Source organism: Gopherus flavomarginatus, chromosome 11, assembly GCF_025201925.1.
Source record: "Gopherus flavomarginatus isolate rGopFla2 chromosome 11, rGopFla2.mat.asm, whole genome shotgun sequence".
In the NCBI taxonomy this organism is placed as follows: domain Eukaryota; kingdom Metazoa; phylum Chordata; order Testudines; family Testudinidae; genus Gopherus; species Gopherus flavomarginatus.
Window position 1 is genome coordinate 30108961 of NC_066627.1, and position 27022 is coordinate 30135982.

Sequence of the window (27022 nt, forward strand, 5' to 3'; positions counted from 1 at the left end):
TGTCTACAACACAAGCTGGTTAAATGCAGTAACATTTCTCTAGTAATGTCAGCATCTGTTCTATGTTTCTTGTTGGTAGTGGTACTCATACCTATGCGCAAAAGTGGCTACTTTGTGCATTTCAACCTCCTTACATGGGAAAAGGTGACAGTTCATTGTTTTATGCTACCATGCAACTGTGAGGAGAGGAGGATCTGGCTTTAAAGCCCTGGCTGCACTAGCACTGTTTAAACCAGTAAAAAAAAAAGTGGCTCAGTGGTGAGAAATCCCCTCATCAGCCACTGCAGAGGTTGCAGAGAGCTAGTCAATGAACACTTTAGTAGCCATGTGAGGGATTTATTCCATGCTTCATGTATAGTAGCACTTTTCTCCTTTTTAAACTCTATTTGAAAACCTTCCTTCTTTCATGTCCTCTTTACAATGTTACATTATACTGCTATACAGTATTTTCCCATCAGCAGAAAGTATTTTACTTCACAAATTAATTTAAACAATGAATTTGCAGTGTGCGTTTTCTTAATTATGACTTTTCCTTATCTTCGTTTCTTTCCTTCTACTTGGGATTTTGACTCTTCTTCACTTAATAAGCATTTTCTATCTGGATTATATTTTCCAGCTAGGGGGAGAGGCGGGAATTAATTCTAGTGCTATTAACCACCATAAACAGCACATGGAAGAAGTCAAATGTTGTCAAGATGTAGCATACCTATTCTACTCTTCATAATAGCCTATTCTCTAGACACTAGACTTCTTTTGGGGAAACAACAGTGCTGTGGAAGAGACCCTGGGTTTATTCTTGCAGTTTCAAACATTCCTCTGATATGGTTTATTCTGAAGAAAAGGGGTAGAATGACTGTTAACATGACTTACAGCTGTGGCCTCTGAAGCTTTAGCTTTCATCCAGACAGCTTTTGGCAAAAGGGGGTGGAGTAGGCTAATGCCTTGCTTTTATTTTGGCTACTTGCTACCTGGGCAGTAGGAGTTCACCACCTTCTGGAAGTATCAGTGGGGTAGCCCTGTTAGTCTGGTGTTGTAAAAAGCGACAAAGAGTCCTGTGGCACCTTATGGACTAACAGATGTATTGGAACATAAGCTTTAGTGGGTGAATACTCACTTTGTCAGATGCATGTCTGGAAGGGCTCTTTCATGCTAAGAGGATGAGAAATCAGAGTAAACAAAATGACCCTCCCCATGCAGGTCTGTAAATGCAATTTTAGTGATTACAGGCAAGAACAAGACAGGTGCAGTTATTGTGGTAGCAGGTCTCCTGTGCTGAATGTGCTCTCTTTCTACAACTATTTTCAATCATTCATTGGCAGCCCCCTGGGGCAGGGTAGCCATTCCCAGAGCTGATTGGGTTACACAAGGGATTGCTAGGTAGGGAGCGTGGGAAGAAAGCAGGGACCGGTAGAGTTAGAGACTCGCCATTGCTTCTCCCTGGCCCGCTCCAGCAGCTGCTCAGCTTGAGTTAGGGCATCTCCTACCAAGGTGAGCTGGGGCATCAGGGAGCCGGCTACCAGCCGCTTGAACTCAACGACCGTCGCTCCCTTCAGCCTGGGAAGGTGCAAGAGGAGGAGGCAGGGCCCCGCGCTGGGTGGGAGGTGGAGGAGAATCGGGGTGAGGGGGCGTTGGCTGGGTTTAAAACTCCCCATAAAAGGCCTAGTTTAGTGGCCGCGCCACTTGCGGGCTGGCAGCGGCGGCCGCGGCTCCCTATGGCGAACCAGTCCCAGTGCCTGGAGGACGCGCCGGGCCGCTGGCCCCCCGGGGAGCCGAGCTCGCCCGAGCTCTACAGCGAGGCGCAGCGGCTGGCGCTGGAGGAGCTGGTGGCGGGCGGCCGGGCCGCGTTCCGCGCTTTCCTGCGCCGGGAGAAGGTGCCCGGCTTCCTCTCGGAGCCCGAGATCCAGGCCATCCTCCAGGCGGCCGCGCCGCCCGCCGGGGCAGAGGACGGGGCGGCCGAGCCCTCGCTCAGCGCCTCGCTGGACTGCTCCTCGCTCACCTACTTCCCCGAGCAGTCGGACGTGGAGCCGCCCGTGCTGGAGCTGGGCTGGCCGGGATTCTCCAGCGGCTCGTACCGCGGCCTCACCCGCGTGGAGGCGCTTTTCCAGCCCAGCTTCGGGGAGACCATCTACAGCTGCAAGGAGGCGGTGCGCAGGCAGATCCGCTCGGCCAGGGAGGTGAGTCCCCTGCCTGAGCCGCCTCCTCCTCCGGGCGCCCAGGGAAAGCCCGGGGGATACTGCGCTGCCAGCGCTCTTCCGTGCCGGGGGAACTAGGAGCCTGGGCGCCAGTGTTGCACTAATGACCCCCTGGCTTTGGTCCCTAAACTCCAGCCAGCCAGGATTAAATTCTGAAATCTGCACCTTCGCATTATTATTTATTGCATTTTTTTTAAATCACCACTTTAATGTTTGGTCTTGCAAAAACATGTGACATCCTGCAGCAGAATGAAGGAAGAGAGAAGCTCCTCAGGGCAGGGATCCTGTCTGCTTTGGGATAAAATCTATCATACTTTAGAAACTAGTCTTTCGGCAACCTATGTGTTCTATGCAGAATAAATGATAGTGTAGTGTGCTTATGGACACTCATTGGTCTTGGTTAGTTCACTTGGGACCTCGGCAATTACGAGTAATGTGGTCATCCCAAAATACTTTTGTAGCACCTTAGTATCACACCATCGCACAGTGTGTCTTTTAAGTAAAACCTGATAACTTTTGTCTTAACGCACAATGGGTGCTATGTACATAATTCACCTAGAGATCACTCATGCCACCTCTAGGATGGAATATTGCAGCCTTCTGCTTGTACAGTAACTCCTCGGTTAATGTTGTCGTATTGTTCCTGAAAAATGTGACTTTATGCAAAACGATGTTAAGTGAACCCAATTTCCCCATAAGAATTAATGTAAATTTGGGGAGATTAGGTTCAAGGGAATTTTTTTCACCAGACAAGACTATATATACACACACAGTATTTAAGTTTTAAACAGACAATTTAACATTGTACACTGCAATGGTGATTGTGAAACTTGGTTGAGGTGGTGGAGGAAGAGGGTGGGATATTTCCTAGGGAATGCCTTACTGCTAAATGATCTAGCACTTGGCTGAGTCCTCAAGGGTTAATACATTGTTGTTAATGTAGCTTCATGCTCTACAAGGCAGCACAAATGGAGGAAGGGAAGACAGCATGGCAGACAGAGATACATACCCTGTGTGTGTGTGAGAGAGAGATGTGCATTGCCCCATTTAATATGCCAACCCCACTCTAAGTACACTGCCTTTTAAAGTAGATCAGCAAGTGGAGACAGCAGCTGCTGCCAGCTAGCTCCCTTCCGTGTCACCCCTGCTGTATGGAGATAGGGTAAGCAGAATGCAGGGGGAAGGGGGACACCTGACAAATCCCACCTCACTCTCCGTAAGTCATGTGCCCTGGGCTTCTAATAATTTTCGTTGCCCTCTGCTGGACTCTTTCCAATTTGTCCACATCCCTTCTGTAGTGGGGGGGAAGGGGGGACCAAAACTGAATGCAATACTCCAGATGTGGCCTCACCAGTGCCAAATAGAAGGGAATAATCACTTCCCTTGATCTGCTGGCAGTTCTCATACTAATACAGCCCAACATGCCATTGGCCTTCTTGGCAACAAGGGCACACTACTGACTCATATCCAGCTTCTCATCCATTGTAATCCCCAAGTCCTTTTCTGCAGAACTGCTGCTTAGCCAGTCCGTCCCCAGCCTGTAGTGGTCCATGGGATTCTTCCTTCCTAAGTGCAGGACTCTGCATTTGTCCTTATTGAACCTCATCAGATTTCTTTTGGCCCAATCCTCCAATTTGTCTAGGTCACTCTAGATCCTATCCCTACACTCTAGCTAATCTACCTTTTCCCTCCATTTTAGTGTCATCTGCGAACTTGCTGAGGGTGCAATCCATCCCATCATACAGATCATAAATAAAGATGTTGAACAAAACCGACCCCAGGACTGACCCCTGGGCACTCTGCTTAATACCGGCTGCCAACTAGACATTGAGCCATTGATCATTACCCATTGAGTCTGATAATCCAGCCAGCTTTCTATCCACCTTATAGTCCATTCATCCAATCCATATTTCTTTAACTTGCTGGCAAGAATACTGTGGGAGACTGTATGAAAAGCTTTGCTACAGTCAAGCTATATCACATCCACCGCTTTCCCCATATCCACAGAGCCAGTTATCTCATCACTGAAGGCAATCAGGTTGGTCAGGCATGACTTGCCCTTGATGAATCGATGTTGAATGTTCCTGATCACCTTCCTCTTCTCCAACTTCTTCAAAATGAATTCCTTGAGGACCTGCTCTGTGATTTTGCCGGGGCCTGAAGTGAGGCTGACTTAAGTTAGAATCATAGATTATTAGGGTTGGAAGGGACCTCAAGAGATCATCTAGTCCAACCCCCTGCTCTAAGCAGGACCAATCCCCAAATCGCCCCCTCAAGGATTGAGTTCACAACCCTGGGTTTAGCAGGCCAATGCTCAAACCAAGTTAGTCCCACTTAAGTTTTTCAGAGGAGAACTGAAGAACATCTCTACTTAGATTTCTCCCTATGATATCAGCTATGAAGGCAGAGTGTAATTATCCAAGCTGGATCTTGGCCAGACCATCTAGACTAATAATGCTTCCTTTGTTCAAAATGTCATGGGATCCCTAATGATTAGAGCTGTCTATTAATCACAGTTAACTCATGCAATTAACTAAAAAAAATGAATTAAGATTAATTGCAGTTTTAATCACATTATTAAACAATAGAATACTAATTGAAGTTTATTAAATATTTTTGGATTTTTTCTACATTTTAAAATATATTGATTTTAAATACAACACAGAATAGAGTCTACAGTGCTCACTTTATATTATTTTGATTACAAATATTTGCGCTGTAAACATTATAAAAAAAAGAAAAATAGTAATTTTCAATTCACCTCATATGAGTACCATAATGCAATCACTTTTGTTGTGAAAGTTCAATTTACAAATGCATTTTTTGTTTGTTTGTTCCATAACTGCCCTCAAAAACAAAACAATGTAAAACTTTAAGTCTATAAGTCCACTCAGTCCTGCTTCTTGTTCAATCAATTGCTAAGACATACAACATTTTCAGGAGGTAATGCTGCCTGCCTCTCACTTTAGGTGACATTGTAAATAAGAACTAGCATTCGCATGGCAATTTTGTAGCCAGCATTGCAAGGTATTTACATGTCAGATATGCTAAACATACATAAGCCCTTTCATGCTTTGTCCACCATTCTAGAGAACATGCATCCATGCTGGTGACACTTGTTTAAAAAAAAATGCATTAATTAAATTTTGACTGAGTTCCCCGGGGGGGTGAGGGGAGTGAACAGTAGTCTCCTGCTGTTTTACCTGCATTCAGCAATATATTTCATGTTATAGAAGTCTCCGATGATGAACCAGCACATGTTTTTTATTTTAAGAACACTATCACTGCAGATTTGACAAAACACAAAGAAAGTGCAATGTTAGATTTCTAAAGATAGCTACAGCACTCGACCCAAGGTTTAATAATCTGAAGTGCCTTCCAAAATCTGAGAGGGACAAGGTGTGGAGCATGCTTTCAGAAGTCTTAAAAGAGCAGCACTCCAATCTGGAAACTACATAACTTGAACTATGAAAAAAAAAAGTCTGCTGGTGGCATCTGACTCAGATGATGAAAGTTAACATGCGCCAGTCTGCACTGTTATCGAGCAGAACCTGCCATCAGCATGGACGCATGTCCTCTGGGATGATGATTGAAACATGAAGGGGCATACAAATGTTTAGCATATTTGGCATGTGTCATGGTATAAGTCCCCACTCCGAACCTTAGCGTCCAAAAGATGGGGTACCAGCATGAATTCATCTAAGCTCAATTACCTGCTTAGAACCTGTAGCACTGCCACCAACCAGGAATTTCAGTGCCTGGTACACTCTGGTCCCCTCAAGACCTCTACTGGGGAACCCCAAGACCCAGACCCTCTGGATCTTACCACAAGTAAAGTAAACCCTTTTCCCCCACCGTTGCCTCTCCCAGGATTCCCCTCCCTGGGTTACCCTGGAAGATTACTGTGATTCAAACTCCTTGAATCTTAAACAGAGAGGAAAATACACCTTCCCCCCCTCCTTCTCTCTCCCCCTCCCAGACTCTCCCTGAAAGAGACAGTAATCCTAACGCAGAGAGAAACTAGCCTCTCTCTCCCCCTTCCCTCCTTTCTCCCCACCAATTCCCTGGTGAATCCAGACCCTGTCCTCTGGGGTCTCACACCAGAATAAAAAAACAATCAGGTTCTTAAACAAAAAAAGCTTTTAATTAAAGAGAGAAAAACAGTAAAAATTATCTTTGTAAATTTTAAATGGAATATGTTACAGGGTCTTTCAGCTATAGACACTGGGAATACCCTCCCAGCCTAAGTATACAAGTACAAATTAAAATCCTTTCAGCAAAATACACATTTGAACTCCTTCCAGCCAAATACACATCCGCAAATAAAGAAAACAAACATAACCTAACTCGCCTTATCTATCTAGTACTCACTGTTCTGAACTTATAAGAGCCTGTATCTGAGAGATTGGAGAGAAACCTGGTTGCACGTCTGGTCCCTCTGAGCCCCCAGAGTGAACAACAACCAAAAACTAACAGCACAGCACAAAAACTTCCCTCCCTCAAGATTTGAAAGTATCCTGTCCCCTGATTGGTCCTCTGGTCAGGTGACAGCCAGGCTCACTGATCTTGTTAACCGTTTACAGACAAAAGAGATATGAAGTACTTCTGTTCCATTAACTCTTAACTATCAGTTTATGACAGCATGTAAATACCTTGCAGTGCCAGCTACAAAAGTGCTATGTGCACACCTGTTCTCACTTTCAGGTGACATTGTAATCAAGAAGCGGGCAGCATTATCTCCTGCAAATGTAAACAAACTTGTTTGTCTGAGCGATTGGCTGAACAAGAAGTAGGATTCCATGGGCTTGTAGTCTCTAAGGTTTTACATTGTTTTATTTTTTAATGCAGTTAGTTTTTTGTACATCATTCTACATTTGTAAGTTCAACTTTCATGATAAAGAGATTGCATTACAGTACTTGTATGAAGTGAATTGAAAAATATTTTTTTCAGCACAAATATTTGTAATAAAAATAAAGTGAGCACTGTACTCTGATCTATGTTGTAATTGAAATCAATATATTTGAAAATGTAGAAAACATACAAAATATGTAAATAAATGGTATTTTATTGTGCGATTAATCATGATGATTTTTTTAATCGTGATTAATTGTGATTTTTTTTAATCACTTGACAGCCTTACTAATGACAATACAGTAAGGATCCTCAGCATTTCTTCTCATCTAAAGAAATGATAGTAAAGGGGAAACCAGTTCACACCCGTGAAGATATTTGCTGTGCTGAGAAGTTTCTTTTCCTTGCATACTCGAACCGTTTGCAGATATCACTGGTGAAGTCAGTGATCCTTTCCAAGTTTTGGGACTGAAAAAGTCCTTCTCTTCAAGCAATACATTTTACAGGAAGAGGACACAATCCCACAAACTCTGCATGTCTATCAAAATGGCTTGCGTTTGTGTTGCATCTCCAACTTAGGGTACTTCAGTGTAAGAAACTTCAAGCTAAGAATTAACCATCTTGCCAAAGTTCTGTTTTGGACTGGATATTTACTCCCCATTCCCATATCTCCGTTTATTAAGTGGTTGAATGGTATCAAAGGTCAACTATTTGGTTGTGGAAGGCTGGTGGTGAAACGCCTATCTCTAAAAAAATGTTTCTAAGTAAGCTTCTTACTAGCCCATTCATCTGGTGTTGGAGAGCAGCCTGTAGTCCCTGCCTGCCCTGGTGGGTCTTGGGATCAATTTAGAGGTGGGGGAAATGAAGGAACCTTAAGACCTGTGTGCTTCAGCCTTGTGGGTGAAGTCATGCAATACGCAAGAGGGAACATAGAATACAAATATAATTAAACAGTGAGCAAGATGCTGCTGAGCAAATGACAAATGGAGATAGTGTTCCCTGATAAGTGATGATTCAGTACTTGATTCTGAAAGTATATAAGATTCCTTTTCCTGAGTAACTTATGCATTGGCAGAAAGGACTGACAGCCAGCAATCTCTCTTTCCCAATTCAGTTACCTGCCTTCAGCTATTTAATTGTGTCGTTTGCACTCTATGAACCAAAGAGATGTAGTCTCTATTCACAAACTCTCTAGTTCCTGCTATTGCAATTCCAGGTGTACAAAAGGAAACCGCGTGGATGGTGTAGCAAAGAATCTTAAATGTACTTTCTTTTTATATGTTATCAAATGGTAAGTGTCAAGGACAGAATGAATACTCTAAGAAGCAGGCTGCCATCATCCTACGAGTTCAATATCTATGTTTCCATTTTACTATGTATGACTTTGTGGAAGCGATGATATGCAGAGATTGATTATAATGGGTACCCATATACTTTAGGTGTGCTGTGAAGCAACATATTTGTGCAATACCCATATGTTTTCCCTTTGAAATGCTGTTAGTTTAACCTAAACCCATTTCCTTACCCTTCCATCCCTCAGTATCATGGTGTCCTCTCTCACCTCTGATGCAGAGCAATATAAAAAGCTTTCCCACTGTAGAGCCTGCACATACGGCTCTGATTCAGCCAGGGATTTGTCTGTCATCAACAAGTTGGTTCAATAAAAGATATTACATCATCCACCTTATCTCTCTAATATGTAATGTTGTAGCTGCACCAGCCCCTGGATATCTAAATTATCCAGTACTTGACACATTTGTGGAATGCTGCTAAGAATGACAGAACAGGTTGACTATGTCACAATAAAATAACACTTAAAAAAGTAGCAAGGAAAATGGAAACTTGTCTAGGGAATATGGTATCGATAAAAGGAAACCAACCAGGGGACTACTTAATTTGGAAACTAAATTGATTCATACACCCCTCTGCCCCTTCTAAATCTCCCCTGGCGTGCTGAGAAAAATAAGACATAGGTCACAAGGTTTTCTTGAACTAATGGTTTCTTCTGTATTTGTTGCAGGTTATTGCTGTGGTTATGGATACCTTCACAGACATTGATATCTTCAAAGACCTTCAGGAAGCCTGTAGCAAGCAGAAAGTTAGTGTGTACATCCTTTTAGATCGTGCTTCATTTCCCCACTTCCTGAAAATGTGCAGAAATCTAGGAGTTGATCTTGAGCAGGAGAAGGTAGGCACTGTGATACTTATGGCAACAAATATTTGGTTATTGGCCCTGTTGCAACCATAACATCTGAGTTTTCAAAAGAAATAGGATCTATGTAGCTCTTGCTCTTTTTTTGTAAGTTTTAACTGATCTTGAAAAACAAGGCACTAACTGCACAAACAATGATGTCTGTAGAGGTGCAGTAACACCCATGTATTGAAGTGATTTTTGTCTTTAACACTTGTTGTGGGATTGCTGAAAGCACTGCAGATGCTCTTTTCTTTGTTTAAATAGCTGTAGCTTGAACCTTAATTTTCTGGCCGTCTCATAAAGTAAATTGACTTTCCTTAGAATTGGGAATCTTTCTGATGAATGTCTTAATGTTTCTGGCCCAGATGATTAAATTTTTTTCTTTCTTCTAGGAAATCTGTTGGAAGAGAGGTTCTCTTCCCACAAACATAAATTATTTAAAGGGGGAGGGGACTGGGTAAACACATAATCCACTATATTTTAGTCACTCTTTTGTAAGGACGCAAAGGAGGTTTTAGTTCAGTTTGGTCCATTTCTTAATCCCTGAAGGACAAATACGTTGAGTGGTCTCGTTAGTCCAACAGTATCAAGGTTCACTGCTTTATAATGAGGGAGCCTAAATTCTGGTTCAGATGTTGACTTCATGTTTTGCTCCCTAAGCCACAAGAACCCCTTTGAATGGTCATTTGACTCCTTAGGAGAGAGAATCTTATGTCACTCAGCAGCATCCTGTGTTAACTGATCAACAGTGGTCTTCGGACTCTGTTTTATCATTAATGTTTGTAAGTTTCCCTCTTAGGTGGAATCATTTTTCTTTTGATATGTCGAAACCTAAATAAGTTTTTTCTCTTTCAAACAGCTGATGAGAGTTCGAACTATATCGGGAAACACTTATTGCACAAGGTCAGGAGTCAAAATTGTGGGGAAGGTCCAAGAAAAGTTTATCTTGGTTGATGGCATAAGAGTGACAACAGGTTCCTACAGGCAAGTACCCTATTTCTTTTCATGTCCTTGTCTCCTATGACTATGACTTCTTTGGATTGTGGGGTGAAGGGTAATAGTACAAAACTGTTTTTTTTTCTTATGAGCTGTTGATCATATGTGATGTTTGCACTAAAAAATGTTACTAACTATCCGTAGTACAGTAACAATCTAGTTTCTTGTATTGAAAGAGAACATGTATTGGCACTATTTCACCCTTTGTGTGGGTGTATTATTTAACATCATTGTGAATTTTCTCATTATTAAGTTTCACATGGACTGATGGGAAACTGAGCAGCAGTAACATCTTGATTCTGTCGGGCCCAGCAGTCGCACATTTTGACCTGGAATTCCGGATTCTTTTTGCACAGTCAAAGCCCATCAACCCCAAACTGTCATCCAGTTGCAAGAAGAGTGGAATGTTTAATCAGCTGATTAGGAGAACAAAGGTTCCCAGTGACTTGATGAAGGAAAACTTCTTGAGAATGGATTTTTTCTACCTTAGAGCATTTGTAGGAAACGTGAGAAGGAAACAGAGTTTCTTGTATGCCTCCAGGGAGGCAAAGTGTAAGTCAAATATCATCATGCAAGCATCTCCACCGTTGACTGAGAGGAATGTCTCTGCAGTCATGAGACCACGTTGGAGCATAGAGAGGTAAGCACTGTCCCTCAACTTGAAAGATGAGAAGAGCCCACTGTGTCCATATCCAATGCTTCCTTGCAAACCAATGTTGTAATGGTAGCCACTGGAAAACAAACCTCAAATTGAGAGAAGGCAATACTCAAACAGTGGTTCTACTGAAGACCACTACAACTCAGGCCAACAAACATAAGACTGGTATTGTCTCTGCCTCCAGCATGTGGATAACTCTTGTTAATTTCTTCTAGTTTTCAGTCATTCTCCTGTACTTTCCCATCCTCTACTAGATCAGTATCATCTTAACTCAACGGCTCTGGTTATTCCAAAGATTCTAGCTACTGAAAAGAACACTGCTTAAAGATCTCCTTCTGAAAAATAAATAGAGAGGGGCACTCTTCTGCTCTGAAATCAGGTCCAAGCTCAATCTTGTGTTTGGCAATCTCTCCAGCCAGGGACATTTGACTGAAAAGTGACCTGGATAGCCAAACATAACATATAACCTCAACTAGATGGAAAAAGATCTATGTCAGCCTACTGGGCCTCAGACATCACACTCTTCTTTCAAATGAATGGCCGCAGCTAGGTGGAGCAAGTTAGTGCATCAGCTGCTTTGAAGCACTGGTGTTGTTGTGGCCATGTTGGTCTCAGGATATAAGACAGACAAGGTGGGTGAGGTAAAATCTTTTATTGGATCAACTTCTGTTGGTGAAAGAGACATGCTTTTCAAGCTTATATAGAGCACTGTTGGGGTTCTTCCTAGGCAACTTATTACACAATGCACAGTGAAGTACTTGAAGCATTAAAACATAGATGTGCCTTAATTTGCTATTTTTTTGAACAAATTGCATGATTTTAAATGTACAATATCCTTTTTGTTTTGTAATTAAGTATTGATAAGGTTGCAAAAAGATTATAAAAAATCTTTTTTAGGTGTTCATTTCTCTAGAAAACTTTTTTTTTCTATGCTGAAGCTTTCCCTATTTGCTTTTGCAGAACCAAATGAAGCCCTACTTGGTTAAATCATTGTACGTTCTCCATACCTTGCCTGACAGGCACAGGGGAAGTTGCTTTCAGTTTATTCCTGGGACAAGTTTTATGAGAGATTTTGAAATGCAAAATCTCCTCCCCCCACTGCACACATTTCCCCAAAATCAGATCATATGTGCAAAAAAAAAAAAAAAATCAAAATATCCTGCCATTTTAAGGTCTTCATACAAATTCAAAGCTCTCATCTAAAACAAATCTAACCTTTACTGTTGCAAAAATAATAATTGCAACATATATTCTTGCCCTGTGATCCCAATAATTCAGCCTTGTAGAAACTTCTCTTCAATCAACAGTGGTATCTGCAGTAAAGTAGGAACTTAATCTTATCCTACTTCATTCATTGAGGCCCTGATTCAGCAGAGCATCTAGGCATGGGTGTAAGTGCTTTACTGAGTCTGGGTCTGAGGCCTGAACATCTAAAGCTAATTGAGGAGTTATGTACAGTAACTCCTCAGCTAACGTCATCTCGGTTAACGTTTCGTTGTTACATTGTTGATCAATTAGGGAATGTGCTCGTTTAAAGTTGCACAGTACTCCCTTATAGCGTTGTTTGGCAGCCACCCGCTTTGTCCACTGCTTACAGAAAGAGCAGCCCGTTGGAGCTAGCTGGGGCTCGGAACCAGGGTGGACCAGCAGCCCACCTATCAGCTCCCCTAAGTTCCCTGTGGTGTAGCCACCCAGCAGGCTACCAACTGCCAGGCAGTTCAGCAGTCCCTCCCCCCAGTGCCATGTGCTGCTCCTGCCCTCTGCCTTGTAGCTGCTCCTGGGACCCTCCTGCTTGCTGTGGTGGGGAGGGGGGGAAGAGAGAGAGAAGAGGAGTGCTAATGTCAGGGTGTCCTTCTGCCCTCCTCCACCGTGCTCCTTTACCCCATCTCCACAGAGCAGGGGTGGGACAGGACAGGGCTTAGGACAGAGGGACCTCGCTAGCAGCAGCTGTTGTCTCAACTTGCTGATCTACTTAAAAAGGCAGTGTACTTAGAGTGGGGTCAGTGTACTTAAAGGGGCAATGCACATCTCTCTCACTCTCACTCACACACACACACGCACACACACACGTCTGTGTCTTCTCCCTCCACGTGTGCTGCCTTGCAGAGTGTGAGGCTTCATTAACAATGTGTTAACCCTTGAGGGCTCAGCCGCATGTTAGTTTATCGTTTAGCAGTAAGGCATTCCTTGGGAAATATCCCACCCTCTGACTTCACCACCTCAACCAAGCTTCACAATCATCACTGCTGTGTACAGTATTAAACTGTTTAAAACTTATACTGTGTATATGTGTGTCTGTGTGTATAATAGGTTTTTGTCTGGTGAAAACAATTTCCCCAGAACTTAACTCCCCCCCTTTACATTAATTCTTATGGGGCAATTGGATTTGCTTAACATCATTTCACTTAAAGTAGCATTTTTCAGGAACGTAACTACAACATTAGGTGACGTGTTATTGTATGTTATTAAGCATGGCAATTAACAAAAAAGACACACAACTTGAGGCAACCCTATTGTTGCATTAAGGCTGTTTTAAATCCAGGAAAAATTTAATATTCTAGATCAACATTAATTAGCACTTCATATAGCCTGTATATTTGTTATACAAAACAAACAAGAAAAACTCTTATGTGCAATAAAGATAACACTAAGATTAAAACATGACAAACTGAATGTATAACATAATTTATCTTCTGCATTTATTGTAACTGAAACTTAACCCTTCCAATTGGCCTGATTCAAGAACACTGAATAATTGTAAATGTCCATGATGGTTTTTTATCCTTGTACTAGTACCTTAAGTGTGGGTTTGTCCTTTGCTGTGATATGTCTCTCTTAAATGCAATAATCCTCTTAATGCCGATTTTGTGATCCATGCAGAATGTTCCTGTCAGGCTAACAAATTCTTTCAGAATTTGTAAGTGTTTTGTATATTTGTGTGTTCAAAATTGATGATGGACTTTTCTCTTGAATGAGATTTTCCCTCTTTTATGCAAAGGATTCTAAGTTTACTGTAACAGTGTTTCCTGTATGAGCTAATGTTGCTGTGATTGAAAAAAGCAACATTTACAAAGAATCATAGAATGTCAGGGTTGGAAGGGACCTCAGGAGGTCATCTGTCCAACCCCCTGCTCAAAGCAGGACCAATTCCGAGACAGATTTTTGCCTCAGATCCCTAAATGGCCCCTTCAAGGATTGAACTCCCAAACCTGGGCTTAGCAGGCCAGTGCTCAAACCACTCAGATCTTTTGTATTATTTGTAATTTCAAAATGTATCCAAATAAACAGCCATGATTTTAAGATTACATACAATCAAAGACATAGTTGTTTCACAAACTCTTTTGGAGAAAATTATTAGATAATAAATAAAAATCAATTGCAAGATTATATTAACCAGGTAATGTTGTATAAAAGCATCACTTAAGATTAATTACAATAGTCATAGTGCTGCTCTGTCACATTATTTATGTGCATGATAAAGAGTGCTAGAGATTAAGAAGCCAGTGAAATGTGACTGGGGATTTTGTGGTTCTGTGAGTTTTTCACCCTCTCTGTCAAAGATTTAATAAAGCATCAGGGTAATTGAACTTAATTGTCTGGTGATTCTTTTCCCAAACCATCAGCTGCCTGGTATCAAGTGCAGTGATTTTGGTGCATATATCCTTGTGGTATCTACACTCATGGTAGGGCGGAAACTTGACCTGGTTGTAATGAATATAATATGGATTCTTTATTGAAGCTGTTGGACAAAGATCCTGTGGTTCTCCTTAGGTTGAGCCACCACCTCAAATACAGCCTGTGCTGCCTTATCTTATCCTAGAGCAGAGGCTCTCAAACTTTATTGCACCATGTCCCCCTCTGACAAAGCCCAAGCCCCACACTCTGGGTAGAGGGGGACAAAGCCAAAGCTCAAGGGCTTCAGCCCAAGGCGGGGAGCCTGTAACCTGAGCTCCTGCTGCTCAGGGCTGAAGTCCTTGGGCTTCAGGCCTGGGCCCTAGCAAGTCCAAGCCAGCCCTAGCGACCCCATTAAAATGGAGTCCCAACCCACTTTGGGGTCCTGACCAACAGTTTGAGAACCGCTGTCAGAGGGTTTTCTTAAGGCTTGGCTAGGACTAATGAGTCATGCAAGGGATTATGGCTTGCATCGTACTTCTGGTTTTTGTTTTTTTCTTCTGTGAATTTAAGGAAACTTTTCACAAGTCAAGCTTTGGGTCTGTGCCTAAACTGGGCCTTGAGCAGCCCTATCCATCCTGTTCTGCCTCTGATTTTTCCTGTGCTGGGGCTGCCTCAAATTGCATCCAGTATGCTTGCCAGTCACCAAAGGGTGATTCCCTTCCAATGCTGTCCATAATACAAATGGTCACAGCAGCAGCCACTTTGCTATTGCTTCCCTGCCTTTTTACCGTGCACTGCTGAATTCATTTTAAAGACATAACAAGTGAGATCAAATATAAGGAGCAATGTTGACTATTTGATCTTTTTTCTAGTCAAGACTAATTTAGGTAGGGCTTAGCTAACATGCGATAGCTAAGGTCAACCTAAACTCAACCTCCTTTCCTAGTTATCCAGGTGAAATGAAATCTTGCACTCAGTGCTGTGGCATTTTCTGTGCTTGTCTGCAATGCAATAATTTTTGAATGCTGCATTTGATCAACTCCTAAATTTCAGGGACTGTTGCAGGTAGCAGTGGGCAGAACCCTGTTGCTTTGGATGAAAATCAAAAAACCAGCAGGGAGAAATGGGGGGTGCACAGATCCTCTGGCATCTGGTTAGCAGACTGAGCAACTTCATCCAACGACTGTGGCTGTAGACTCATAGACTCATAGGTCAGAAGGGACCAATATGATCATCTAGTCTGACCTCCTGCACAAGGCAGGCCACAGAACCCCACCCATCCAATTTTATAACAACCCCTAACCCAGGACTGAGTTATTGAAATCCTCAAAATTGGTTTGAAGACCTCAAGCTGCAGAGAATCCACCAGCAAGCGACCCGTGCCCCACGCTGCAGGGGAAGGTGAAAAACCTCCAGGGCCTCTGCCAATCCGCCCTGGAGGAAAATTCCTTCCCGACCCCAAATATGGCGATCAGCTAAACCCTGAGCATGTGGGCAAGACTCACCAGCCAGCACCCAAGAAGGAATTCTCTGCAGTAACTCAGTTCCCATCCCATCCAACATCTCCCCGCAGACCATTGAGCAGACCTATCTGGTGGTAATCCAAGATCAATTGCCCAAATTAACGATCCTATCATAACATCCCCTCCATATACTTATCAAGCCTTGTCTTAAAGCCAGAAAAGTCTTTTGCCCCTACTACTTCCCTCGGGAGGCTGTTCCAGAACTTCACTCCCCTAATGGTTAGAAACCTTCGTCTAATTTCAAGTCTAAACTTCCTAATATCCAGTTTGTACCCATTCGTCCTCGTGCCTACATTAGTACTAAACTTAAATAATTCCTCTCCCTCCCTAACGTTAATCCCCCTGATATATTTATATAGAGCGAGCATATCCCCCCGCAGCCTTCTTTTGGCCAGGCTAAACAAGCCAAGCTCTTTGAGTCTCCTTTCATAAGGCAGTTTTTCCATTCCTCGGATCATCCTAGTAGCCCGTCTCTGAACCTGTTCCAGTTTGAATTCATCCTTCTTGAACATGGGACACCAGAACTGCACACAGTATTCCAGATGGGGTCTCACCAACGCCTTATATAACGGTACTAACACCTCCTTATCCTTGCTGGAAATACCCCGCCTGATGCATCCCAAAATCGCATTTGCTTTTTTAACAGCCGTATCTCATTGGCGACTCATAGTCATCCTGCTATCAACCAATACCCCAAGGTCCTTCTCCTCCTCTGTTGCTTCCAACTGATGCGCCCCCAACGTATATCTAAAATTCTTATTATTAATTCCTAAGTGCATGACCTTGCACTTTTCACTATTGTATTTCATCCTATTTCTATTACTCCAGTTTACAAAGTGGTTCAGATCTTCCTGAATAGTATCCCTGTCCTTCTCCGTGTTAGCAATACCCCCCAGCTTTGTGTCATCCGCAAACTTTATTAGCACATTCCCGCTCTTTGTGCCAAGGTCAGTAATAAAAAGGTTAAACAAGATCGGTCCCAAAACCGATCCTTGAGGGACTCCACTAGTGACCTCCTTCCAGCCTGACAGTCCACCTTTCAATACGACCCACTGGAGTCTCCCCTTTAACCAGTTCCTTATCCACCTTACAACTTTCATATTCATCCCCATCTTTTCCAATTTAACTAACAGTTCCCCATGCGGAACCGTGTCAAATGCCTTACTGAAATCTAGGTAAATTATATCTACCGCATTTCCTTTATCTAAGTAATCCGTCACCTTCTCAAAGAAGGAGATCAGATTGGTTTGACACGATCTACCTTTAGTAAATCCGTGTTGCAATTCATCCCAATTACCATTGACCTCTATGTCCTTAACTACTTTCTCCCTTAAAATTTTTTCCAAGACCTTACATACTACAGACGTCAAGCTAACAGGCCTATAATTACCCGGATCTCTTTTATTCCCTTTCTTAAAAATAGGAACTACATTAGCAATCCTCCAGTCATATGGCACAACCCCCGAGTTTATCGATTGCTTAAAAATTCTCGCTAACGGGCTCGCAATTTCACGCGCCAGTTCCTTTAATATCCTCGGATGGAGATTGTCCAGGCCCTCCGACTTCGTCCCATTGAGCTGTTCAAGTACGGCCTCTACCTCAGTTGCGGTAATATCCACTTCCATATCCACATTCCCGTTTATCATCCCTCCATCATCGCTAGACTCCTCACTAGTCTTATTAAAAACTGTGGCAAAGTACTTGTTTAGATGTTGAGCCATGCCTAGGTTATCCTTAACCTCCATTCCATCCTCAGTGTATAGCGGCCCCACTTCTTCTTTCTTTTCTTCTTATTTATGTGGCTGTAGAACCTTTTACTATTGGTTTTGATTCCCTTTGCAAGGTCCAGTTCAATGCGGCTTTTAGCCTTCCTCACTTTATCCCTACATGTTCTGACCTCACCAAGGTAGCTTCCCTTACTGATCCTGCCTTTCTTCCACTCCCTGTAAGCTTTCTGCTTTTTTCTAATCCCCTCTCTGAGTTGCTTGCTCATCCAGTTTGGCCTACAACTCCTGCCCATGGTTTTTTTCCCTTTTCTTGGGATGCAGGCTTCCGACAGTCTCCGCAGCTGTGACTTAAAGTAATTCCAGGCCTCCTCCGCATTTAAATCCACTAGTTCCTCCATCCAATCTACTTCCCTAACTAATTTCCTTAACTCTTTAAAATTAGCCCTCGAGAAGTCGAAAACCCTAATCCCAGATCTACATTTGTTTATCCTTCCATCTAGTTTGAACTGAATCAGCTCATGATCACTCGAACCAAGGTTCTCCCCTACCACCATTTCTTCTACGAGGTCCTCACTGCTCACCAACACCAAATCTAAAATGGCATCCCCTCTTGTAGGTACTTCAACTACTTGATGAAGAAATCCATCCGCTATCACATCCAGAAAAATCTGACCCCTATTATTCTTGCAAGCGCTCGTCCTCCAGTCTATATCCGGGAAGTTGAAGTCCCCCATAATCACACATTTCCCCTTTGTGTTTACTTCATTAAAGACATTAAAGAGGTCTCTATCCATATCCAAATCAGATCCCGGCGGTCTATAGCACACCCCAAGCACTATCTCAGAGGAAGCTCTAGTTGCTTTTTTACCCAGTGTGATTTTTGCCCAGACAGACTCTGTCTTATCCATTCCATAGCTTCTTATTTCGCTACAGTTAATTTCATCATTGATGTACAAGGCTACTCCACCACCTTTGCCTTTCTTCCTGTCTTTTCTAAACAGCACATAGCCTTCAATACCCGTGCTCCAGTCATGAGTACTATTCCACCAGGTTTCGGTTATCCCTATAATATCCGGTTTCACTTTCTGCACCAGTAGCTCCAGTTCCTCCATCTTGTTACCTAGGCTCCTCGCATTAGTGTACAGACATTTTAATTTTCGGCGTTTGGCGTCAGTGACATTCTTTCCCCCGTCGTGCACAGACCTTCTACCACCAGCATCACCCGTTACTCTGGTTTCTACGCCACTATTCCTCCTTGGATCAATTCTTTGGACCGCAAGGGTATCCCCTCTCACTTTGTTTACTTCCCTCTCCAGGTTATATTCCGGCGTGGAGATCTCCCGAACATCTCCCAACCATCTCCCCCAACTTCCTAGTTTAAAGCTCTCTTGATGAGGTTGGCGAGCCTCCATCCTAGAATTCTATTTCCCTCCTTACTTAGATGAAGTCCATCCTGAGCGAACAGTCGTCTATCCATAAACGCTTCCCAGTGACCGTACATCCCAAAGCCCTCCTTATAACACCACTGCCTGAGCCATCTGTTGATTGCCATAATCTTGTCACTCCTTCGTTGCCCCGCTCTAGGAACTGGCAGAATCCCACTGAAGATCACCTGAGCCTCGATTTCTTTGAGCGTCTTCCCCAGTCTGGCATAGTCCTCCTTGATACAGTCCAGCGAGTAACTAGCCGTATCATTCATTCCCACATGAAGGATAATCAACGGATTCTTTCCCGCTCCCGCTAAGATCGTATTCAGCCTCAGGTCCACATCCTGTATCTTAGCCCCTGGCGGACAGCACACCCTTCTGTTCTCCCGATCAAGTCTAGTTACAGGCCTGTCTACTCTTCTCAGTAAAGAGTCTCCAATCACGTAGACTTGCCTTTTCCTGGGGACAGTGCGATTCTGCGGTCTATCCCCCACAGCAGCTGGCTGCAATTCCTCTCGATTTGTATTCGCCCTTACAATCCTCCTAGGGCTTGTACTTGGTGTCGCCTCCATTGACTCCTCCCCTCCTTCTGCAGGACTAGCTGCTCGCCTCTTCTTCCTCGCCCTTTCTCCTTCAGCAGCCTGCTGTGCTCCATCTTCGTTTTCCAACTCAGCAAACCTGTTCCTGAGTTCTATTTCTCCATCGCTGGCCCGTCTTTTCCTCTGCCTGGTTCTCCTAGTCACATGCTTCCACCGTCCACTTTCCTCACCCAGCAGCCCCTCCTCAGAGTCCTTTGGTCCTGCTTCTATCCGCTCGTCTGAGCTTGTCCCCTGTGCCTCACCATGTCTGTGTTCCATCATCTGCTCAAATCCCCTTCTAAACTCAGCCAGAGTTTCCACTTGCATCTCCAGTCCCCTTACCTTTTCCTCCAGCAGCTCTATCAGGTGCCACTTCATGCAGATGAAACTCCTTTCAGGTGCCCCCTCTAGGACCATGTACATGCCGCAGCTATCGCATCCGGTCATCCTCAGTGTGTCTGCACCTGCTACCTCCGCCTCCATCATATCATTCCAAGTCTGCGCTTGGCAATCCATGCCTCACACTGCACCGCAGGCCACCAACAAGCGCTGGGCTGCTGGCAGACCCCTGCCTCTTCCCTAGTCTGCCTTCCTGGTTTCTCTGCCTTGGTCTCCCCTGGAAACTCCCACTGAAACTCCCCTGTTAGCCGCTCTGTTCGCCGCCTCCTGTGCCGCTGCCTGAGTGCCTGGCTCCTTATATAGGACCCCTAATCAGGTAAGCCCCGCCCCCAACTCAGGGCTCAGCCTCGCTCCCCGCACACAGCCCCTAGCAGCCTGCACACACACTCACTCACTCACTCACACACAAACTCCACAATACAATCCACAAACTACAAAAACCTGCTCCTCCAACAGCACTCCCACTGAAACTCCCCTGTTAGCTGCTCTGTTTGCCGCTGCAGCTGTCTGTTGTTGGCAGCCTTCCACCATAGCAATACCCCAATCTCAGCTCTGCTGCTGTTCCTAGTACAGTTCAAACATATTGACACCCTGAATTACTTATTTCCCAGAGAGAAAGAAAAAGAATGGGTTGGAGGTGGGGGGCTGGGGCATACATATACAGTCCTTGGCCTGGACAGGGGGTCCTGGCATGGGGTCCATGGAAACCCAAGGGAGAGGGGAATGAGGGCTACACAATCACTAACAGAAGGAGGAAGAATGAGGAACTCCGCTATGGGATGTGGAGCACACAGCCCCTGGCATGGAGGATAATGGCATGGAGGGCACACAGAGATCCTGCATGGGAGGAATGGGGGACAATGGTATGGGGGAGGGGGAAATAGGGAGGCACGCTAAGCTCTTGCTGGGGAATGGTGAGCATGGGGAGAATGTGGACACACAATGCCCCATGCACGCGGGCCAGGGGAACTATGGGTAAACAGAGCTGCCTGGGTGGGAGGAAGAATGAGGGACAGACAAAGATCCTGGCTTGAAGGGAAGGTGGACAGGGAGACCTTGGCATGAGGGAAGGGATGAAGGGGTTGAAGAGAGTCCCTGCAACAAGGGAGGAAGGGAGGGTGGCACACAGGGAACTTGTGGCTGGGAAGAGAGAAATGCAAGGACCCCCTAGTGTGTGCAAAGTGCTCAGCCTAGGGAAGCAACAAAATGTCAGCCCTCTCGTTATGAGTATCCCAATGCATAGTATTTTTCTTAAAGCTCCAGCTCCTAGGAGCAAATTCTTAGGTGTGAATCTGAGATTACTTTTTTTCGTAATGCATGTTTCTAGCCTATCTGATTGTGGAGGAAATCTTGAAAACGTTATCAAAATGCACCCTAAAGGCTCAAGCCAGAGCTATACATAAAACTTTTGCCAATATAGTAATACTGGGTGGGGGCGGGTTGATTTTTTATGACATTTTTATACTGTATCTGCAAAAGCCCTAGTGTAACTTGTTTTGCTGGGGGAATCGGTAAAAGCTATACTAGCAATTTGCAAGTATAAACTGTGTCTGCACTAGGGGGGTTTGCCAGTGTAGTGATATTGGTATAAAAACACATGCAACCCCTGGCCTTTTCTAGTCTAGATTAGGGTCAGACCTACACTTGGATTTGGTCTAGACTAGAAAGTCTTATTAGCATAACTGTTGATTAGGAGTGTGAAAATCACACTGCTAACTGACATAGCTATGCTGGCAAAAGCCCTAACGCTGATGCAGTTATACTAGCAAAAATGTTCTTTTGCTGGCATAGCTTAGTTTTGGTTTAAGTTATACTAGCAAAAGAACTGTATAAACTGCATCTGAACTAGGGGGATTTGCTGATATAGCTCTACTGTTGTAGCATACCTGTAAAGCACTCCTAGTGTGGACTCAGTATATACTTGCAAATCTGCACTTTAGCATGGATAACTTATTATGGATAGCCCTTCCCTCTGAAATAAACTATAGTGTCAAAAGCAGTTTTGCCAGAATAACTGTCTACCCTAGGTGCTATTCCTGGCACAGCTGTGTTGGTCAGAGATCACACCCCGTGCCTGATATAGCTGTGAAAGCAAAACTTGTAGTGCAGACCTAGCCTAGATCTGAGAAATTAGCAGGCAAATAACTAGAATCCAGGACATAGCATCTGTTTAAATCACACATGATATTCTGGGGGCTCAGCACTTGTGAACTGGCAGTATGGGGAATATTTTGTCATGGAGTTTCTGAGTACAGCATTGTCCTCTGTGCCCCACATCTATTATTAGGCTTGAAAGATATTGATTTAGATTACACAGAGAGAGATGGCTAATATCAACATTTACTTTAAAGCTTTTTTCTTTTATTGTTTTAAATTTTCATAGTTATGGGAATTTATGGGGTGGGGGTGGGTCAGACAGTAATTATTTAACAGCAGTTGGCACTGAGATGCAAAAAGTTAAAGCTTCCTGTTACACAAATAGTCAATATCACAATCTATCTGGTGAATCTCCTTCAATAAACCTCTAAAATTGAGGCTCAAGAGCTCAAGTGGCTCTTTAATGTGTCTCCAGGCATGGCTCTTTGCAGCACACATTAAAACAGGGTGTGATTTAATTATTAACCAGTCAGGATGCTTTTGGTATGTTATTAACCAATTATAGTTGATAAAAATAATAATACTTGGTCAGCCACTTTGGTGTGAGAATAATATATATAAATAAATAAAATGAAACAATGAATTCACACTATTATGACTCTTTTGGGTACAGTCGATGCTGATTTGGCTCTAGGGTGACCAGACAGCAAGTGTGAAAAATCAGGACGGGGGGGTAATGGGCACCTGTACAAGAAAAAGACCCAAACCCTATTTGGCTCCTGCACCAGGAGGTCTGAGTGCGTGTCACTGATCTAACATGTTCTCAAGCCCCGTTTTCCTGACTTGGCCCAGCTGTAGCTTTCAATCATTATCGCTTGAAATATTTCCCCCTGGGTTTGTGTACGGCGAAATCACCAGTTACTGCATTTTACCCCTAAAAGCCCTTCCGCGCCCCCATTAAAGATCAATGCACAAAGGTCCAAGGAGTCTGCGACTCCCCTGCTCCTGCGGGCACTAGGGTGCTGCCCGGCTGCCCCTGAGGGGAGGGGCCTTCTGGCTCCTCCCTTGGCGCCCATCACCCAAGTCTCTGGGCGCCTCCTCTGGTGCGCGGGAGCTGCCTGAGGCACAGTGGGGCCCCATACGCCTCGAGGGCTAGGAAGGGAAAAGCACGGAAAAGAACTGCTGCTGCAAGCACGCGGGACCGATGCTATGGCAACGGCCGGCCAATCACATAGCTCGCTGATCACGTGACACGCAGCCCCGACCCTTGCGGTGGGCGGGGGCGTCACTTCCTTTTTGACCTTTCACCCCAAGATGGCGGCGCCCGTGGGACCGATGAAATTTTGGAAACCGGGTGAGGGGGCGAACGGGTCCTGGAGGGAGGGAGCCCCTGGGGAGCAAAGGCCGGGGAGGTATTGCCGGTGCTGGTCCTCTCAGCTTCCCTTCGCCGGGACCTGGCCGTGCCGCCCGCCAGGAGTCTCTGGGCCTCCCCTCGTCCCACCTCGTATTGGCGCTGCCCGGGCTGGGACAAAGCGGTTCATTTCTGACCGTTCCCCATCACAGTGACCAGGAGCTGGTCCCTGAATGGTCTGTCATTATTCCTCCTCTCCCCAGAGTCTCAGGGTGGTGGGGCATTTAGGTTCACCGTGAGCTGGCAGGGTTACAGTCCGGGCCCCTCCATCATCTGAGCCTCCGTTCTCCCTGCTCCTGCCTGGCCTCTGGTCAGCACAGATGCTGAGAGTTGATGGGTCACGGAGTCTGAGCTCTGCTCGTGCAGCTGAGGGTGGGCCCTGGGCTGCAGGGTAAAGGCACATTGACAGGGCTGCGTTGGGGGCATGGGCGAGAAGCTTGTGCTCCTGCTGCCTGGGTTGAAACTCCCCTGTGGATAAATGTGGTGGTGGGTCTTCAGGGTTATCAAACAGGCATCTCTCACCAGCACTAAATTCATGTATACCTCTAAAATAAAATAGAATTTGTCATCTTGTAAGCAAAGGATTCCCAACCTTAACTATAGCAGCACTACAGCTTCTCTATAATAAAAGCAAAGTAGAGAGCAAATCTAACTGAAACACAAAACTCTTCCTGAAATAATTATACTATCTTGTGCTTATGCTCTGTGTTTTGTGTGAGGATCTGAAAACAATTGACTGTCACCCAGAGGTTCCAGTAATGCACTTGCCCAAAGCAACAATCAGCTCATGGAAGAGCCAGAATTTAGACTGGTTAATAGTAGAGAGCGAGGCAGAAACATTTTGAATTCAAGTAATCAATTTCCTGGGATATACTGAAGTTTCCTGTGTGTCCCAAATCCACTGTAGCATGTCACTGTACAAACACATGGGAAGAGCTGGTTCATACACTTAAGATTAACATTGAGAAATGTATACGTTGCTGTAAAATTAATCTAAAAGTGAGGGAGTCTCTCTCCAAATGGATGAGCCTTGGCAAGGTGAATTAATTTATTTAAATCAGATAACTATCTGTCGGGTATGTCCAGGAGTGCGGAAACAGAAGATATATGGATGATCAGAGGAATTATTCCCTATCTTTCAGTTGGCATCCAAATGTTATATGATACTGATGTTTAAATCTATGTCTACAATGGGGATTAAATTCTTATTGGAACCATTTTTAACCTTTCTTTAAACTGGTCTATGTTAATACAACATGTAAACAGTTTGTTTGCTGAATGTGGATGGGACCTGTCAGTTTTAAAGCAGAATAATGAGCAAATACAGTTTAAATTCTTCTGTGGACATGGCCAATAATGTGCAACACAGATCCTACAAAATGAGGGACATCTCAACTGAATAGCAGAGGAGAAAACTGCAGATGATGCATTACCTTGATGAGAAAATCCATGCCCCCATCTCCATGATTGAGCATTTCCAGCTGTCATTAGTTTCCCAGTTACATATACTGAGAATAAACAGATTTATGAGCTCAATTTAGTGAGTGGCATGGCTCATAAGCAAGTACGGTTGAAAGTACACCTTAAAATTAATCTAAATAAAAAAGGTTCCATTAGAAGACTATTCTAGCATTGTGTATTGATGAAATTGATTCTTATTGCCTATTCCTGGTTTTAAATGAATAGAGGCATTCCTGGGAAAAACAGTGAGTATGTTAAAAAAAACCTTTCTTTAAAGCGGAAGAAAAGGAAAAAGAGAGGTGCCAAAAGTTAAGGCTTTTGTACATTTCTCATGAAATAGATGTTTCATATACATTTTTAACATTTTCTTTGAAAGACACAGATACATTGTGCCATGTTAGGAGACTTTAAAAAAGGGAGATTTACATTTAATTTGGAACAAGTTCCTGTTTTTAAGCATTAACTACATATGTTTATGATTATTATGTTAGAGATGCTTAATGGCACATGTTAGAAGGCAGACAGAGCTCCTTTTCCTAAAGAACGTATTTGTCTGAGTTAGACAGAGATATGCCAGGAAAATTTCTGTCATTCTCCTATTATAATTGTCTCATGTCATGTAGGCACGGAAGGTCCTGGTGTCAGTATCACAGAAGAGAGGCAGAGTGCTGCTGAAAGTACTGGTGTTTCTGTCATCTATAATCCCTATGCATCTCTTTCAATTGAACAACAGAGACAAAAGTTACCAGTGTTTAAGGTATGAAAGAACTTTTTGATATGCTGAATCTCATGCCTGCTGTGTTTCTTTTATAGATTGTTTTTGATCCTCCCTCTTAAACATCACTTTGCAACATGAAAGTAATGTAATGGAAGTCACCATTCTTTTATTTGATGAAATTTATTCTTTGTGTTTAATAGATGTTGGCAAAAGTGAATCTGCTCTTTTTTATTACAACCTGTATTTGGATTTATGTTCAAATATTATATGTTGTGCACTGCATTGATGGAGTTTAATGAATTAATAATTCATGTCTTATACTGAATGTATATCTATATGTGCATTGCTCTTTGCAGAAATGTGTTGAAAATTCTGTTGTTCAGATTGTTCTCCTAACTTGAATATGTTTATCCCTTCCAGCTTAGGAACCACATCCTTTATCTGGTGGAGAACTATCAGACGCTGGTGATTGTTGGAGAAACAGGATGTGGAAAAACTACTCAGATTCCACAAGTGAGTATGCATGTAACTTAGCAAAATTGTATTCTTCCAAGAGATCTTACATAGGATGACAGCCAACTCTTGGGAATGGTGTAGAGACCTTATGGGGCAAGGGTGATATCTTAGGCACAGTCCTGATATTGCAATGCACTGAGGTATGAGAGAGCCTTACACCTGGCCTCTCCCTTGCTATCAGCCAACAGGTTCTGGCATTGACAGAACAAGAAGCAATGGTCTCAGGTTGCAGTGGGGGAGATTTAGGTTGCATATTAGGAAAAACTTTTTCACTAGGAGGGTGGTGAAGCACTGGAATGTGTTACCTAGGGAGGTGGTGGAATCTCCTTCCTAAGAGATTTTTAAGGTCAGGCTTGACAAAACCCTGGCTGGGATGATTTAGCTGGGGATTGGTCCTGCTTTGAGCAGGAGGTTGGACTAGATGACCTCCTGAGGTCCCTTCCAACCCTGATATTCTATGATTGCAACAGCATAAAATCCTTCTGCCACTTAACTTATTGGCCTATGCAACAAAGGACCATACTCAGGAATCAAACTTGGGTCCACAATTCCCACTGCAAAAAGCTCCTGCTCAAGTAGGAGGCCAACTTTTCTTAAATTTATTACTCCTTCAGAATTCTTTTAAATTCATCACCATTTGTAAAGAAAACATTTCAAT

The 27022-nt window shown here is 43.7% G+C and overlaps 2 protein-coding genes across 3 annotated transcripts in view; both read left to right on the forward strand.

The window, feature by feature from the left end:
* The first annotated feature begins 1711 nt into the window (after positions 1–1711).
* Positions 1712–10878, forward strand: LOC127030981 (protein FAM83D-A-like). Its single transcript, XM_050917661.1, has 4 exons — positions 1712–2174; positions 9065–9232; positions 10098–10222; positions 10488–10878. The coding sequence occupies exons 1-4, from the start codon at positions 1713–1715 to the stop codon at positions 10876–10878; spliced, it is 1146 nt and encodes a 381-aa protein (XP_050773618.1). The 5' UTR covers position 1712.
* Positions 10879–23530: 12652 nt separating this feature from the next.
* Positions 23531–27022, forward strand: part of DHX35 (DEAH-box helicase 35) — a 46213-nt gene continuing 42721 nt past the window's right edge. For both annotated transcript variants that reach the window (XM_050917313.1, XM_050917315.1), the window contains exons 1-3: positions 23531–23612; positions 25754–25887; positions 26269–26361. In XM_050917313.1, coding sequence (XP_050773270.1) covers positions 23573–23612; positions 25754–25887; positions 26269–26361 — 267 coding nt within the window. In that variant the 5' untranslated portion in view covers positions 23531–23572. The remainder of the gene's footprint in view (positions 23613–25753; positions 25888–26268; positions 26362–27022) is intronic.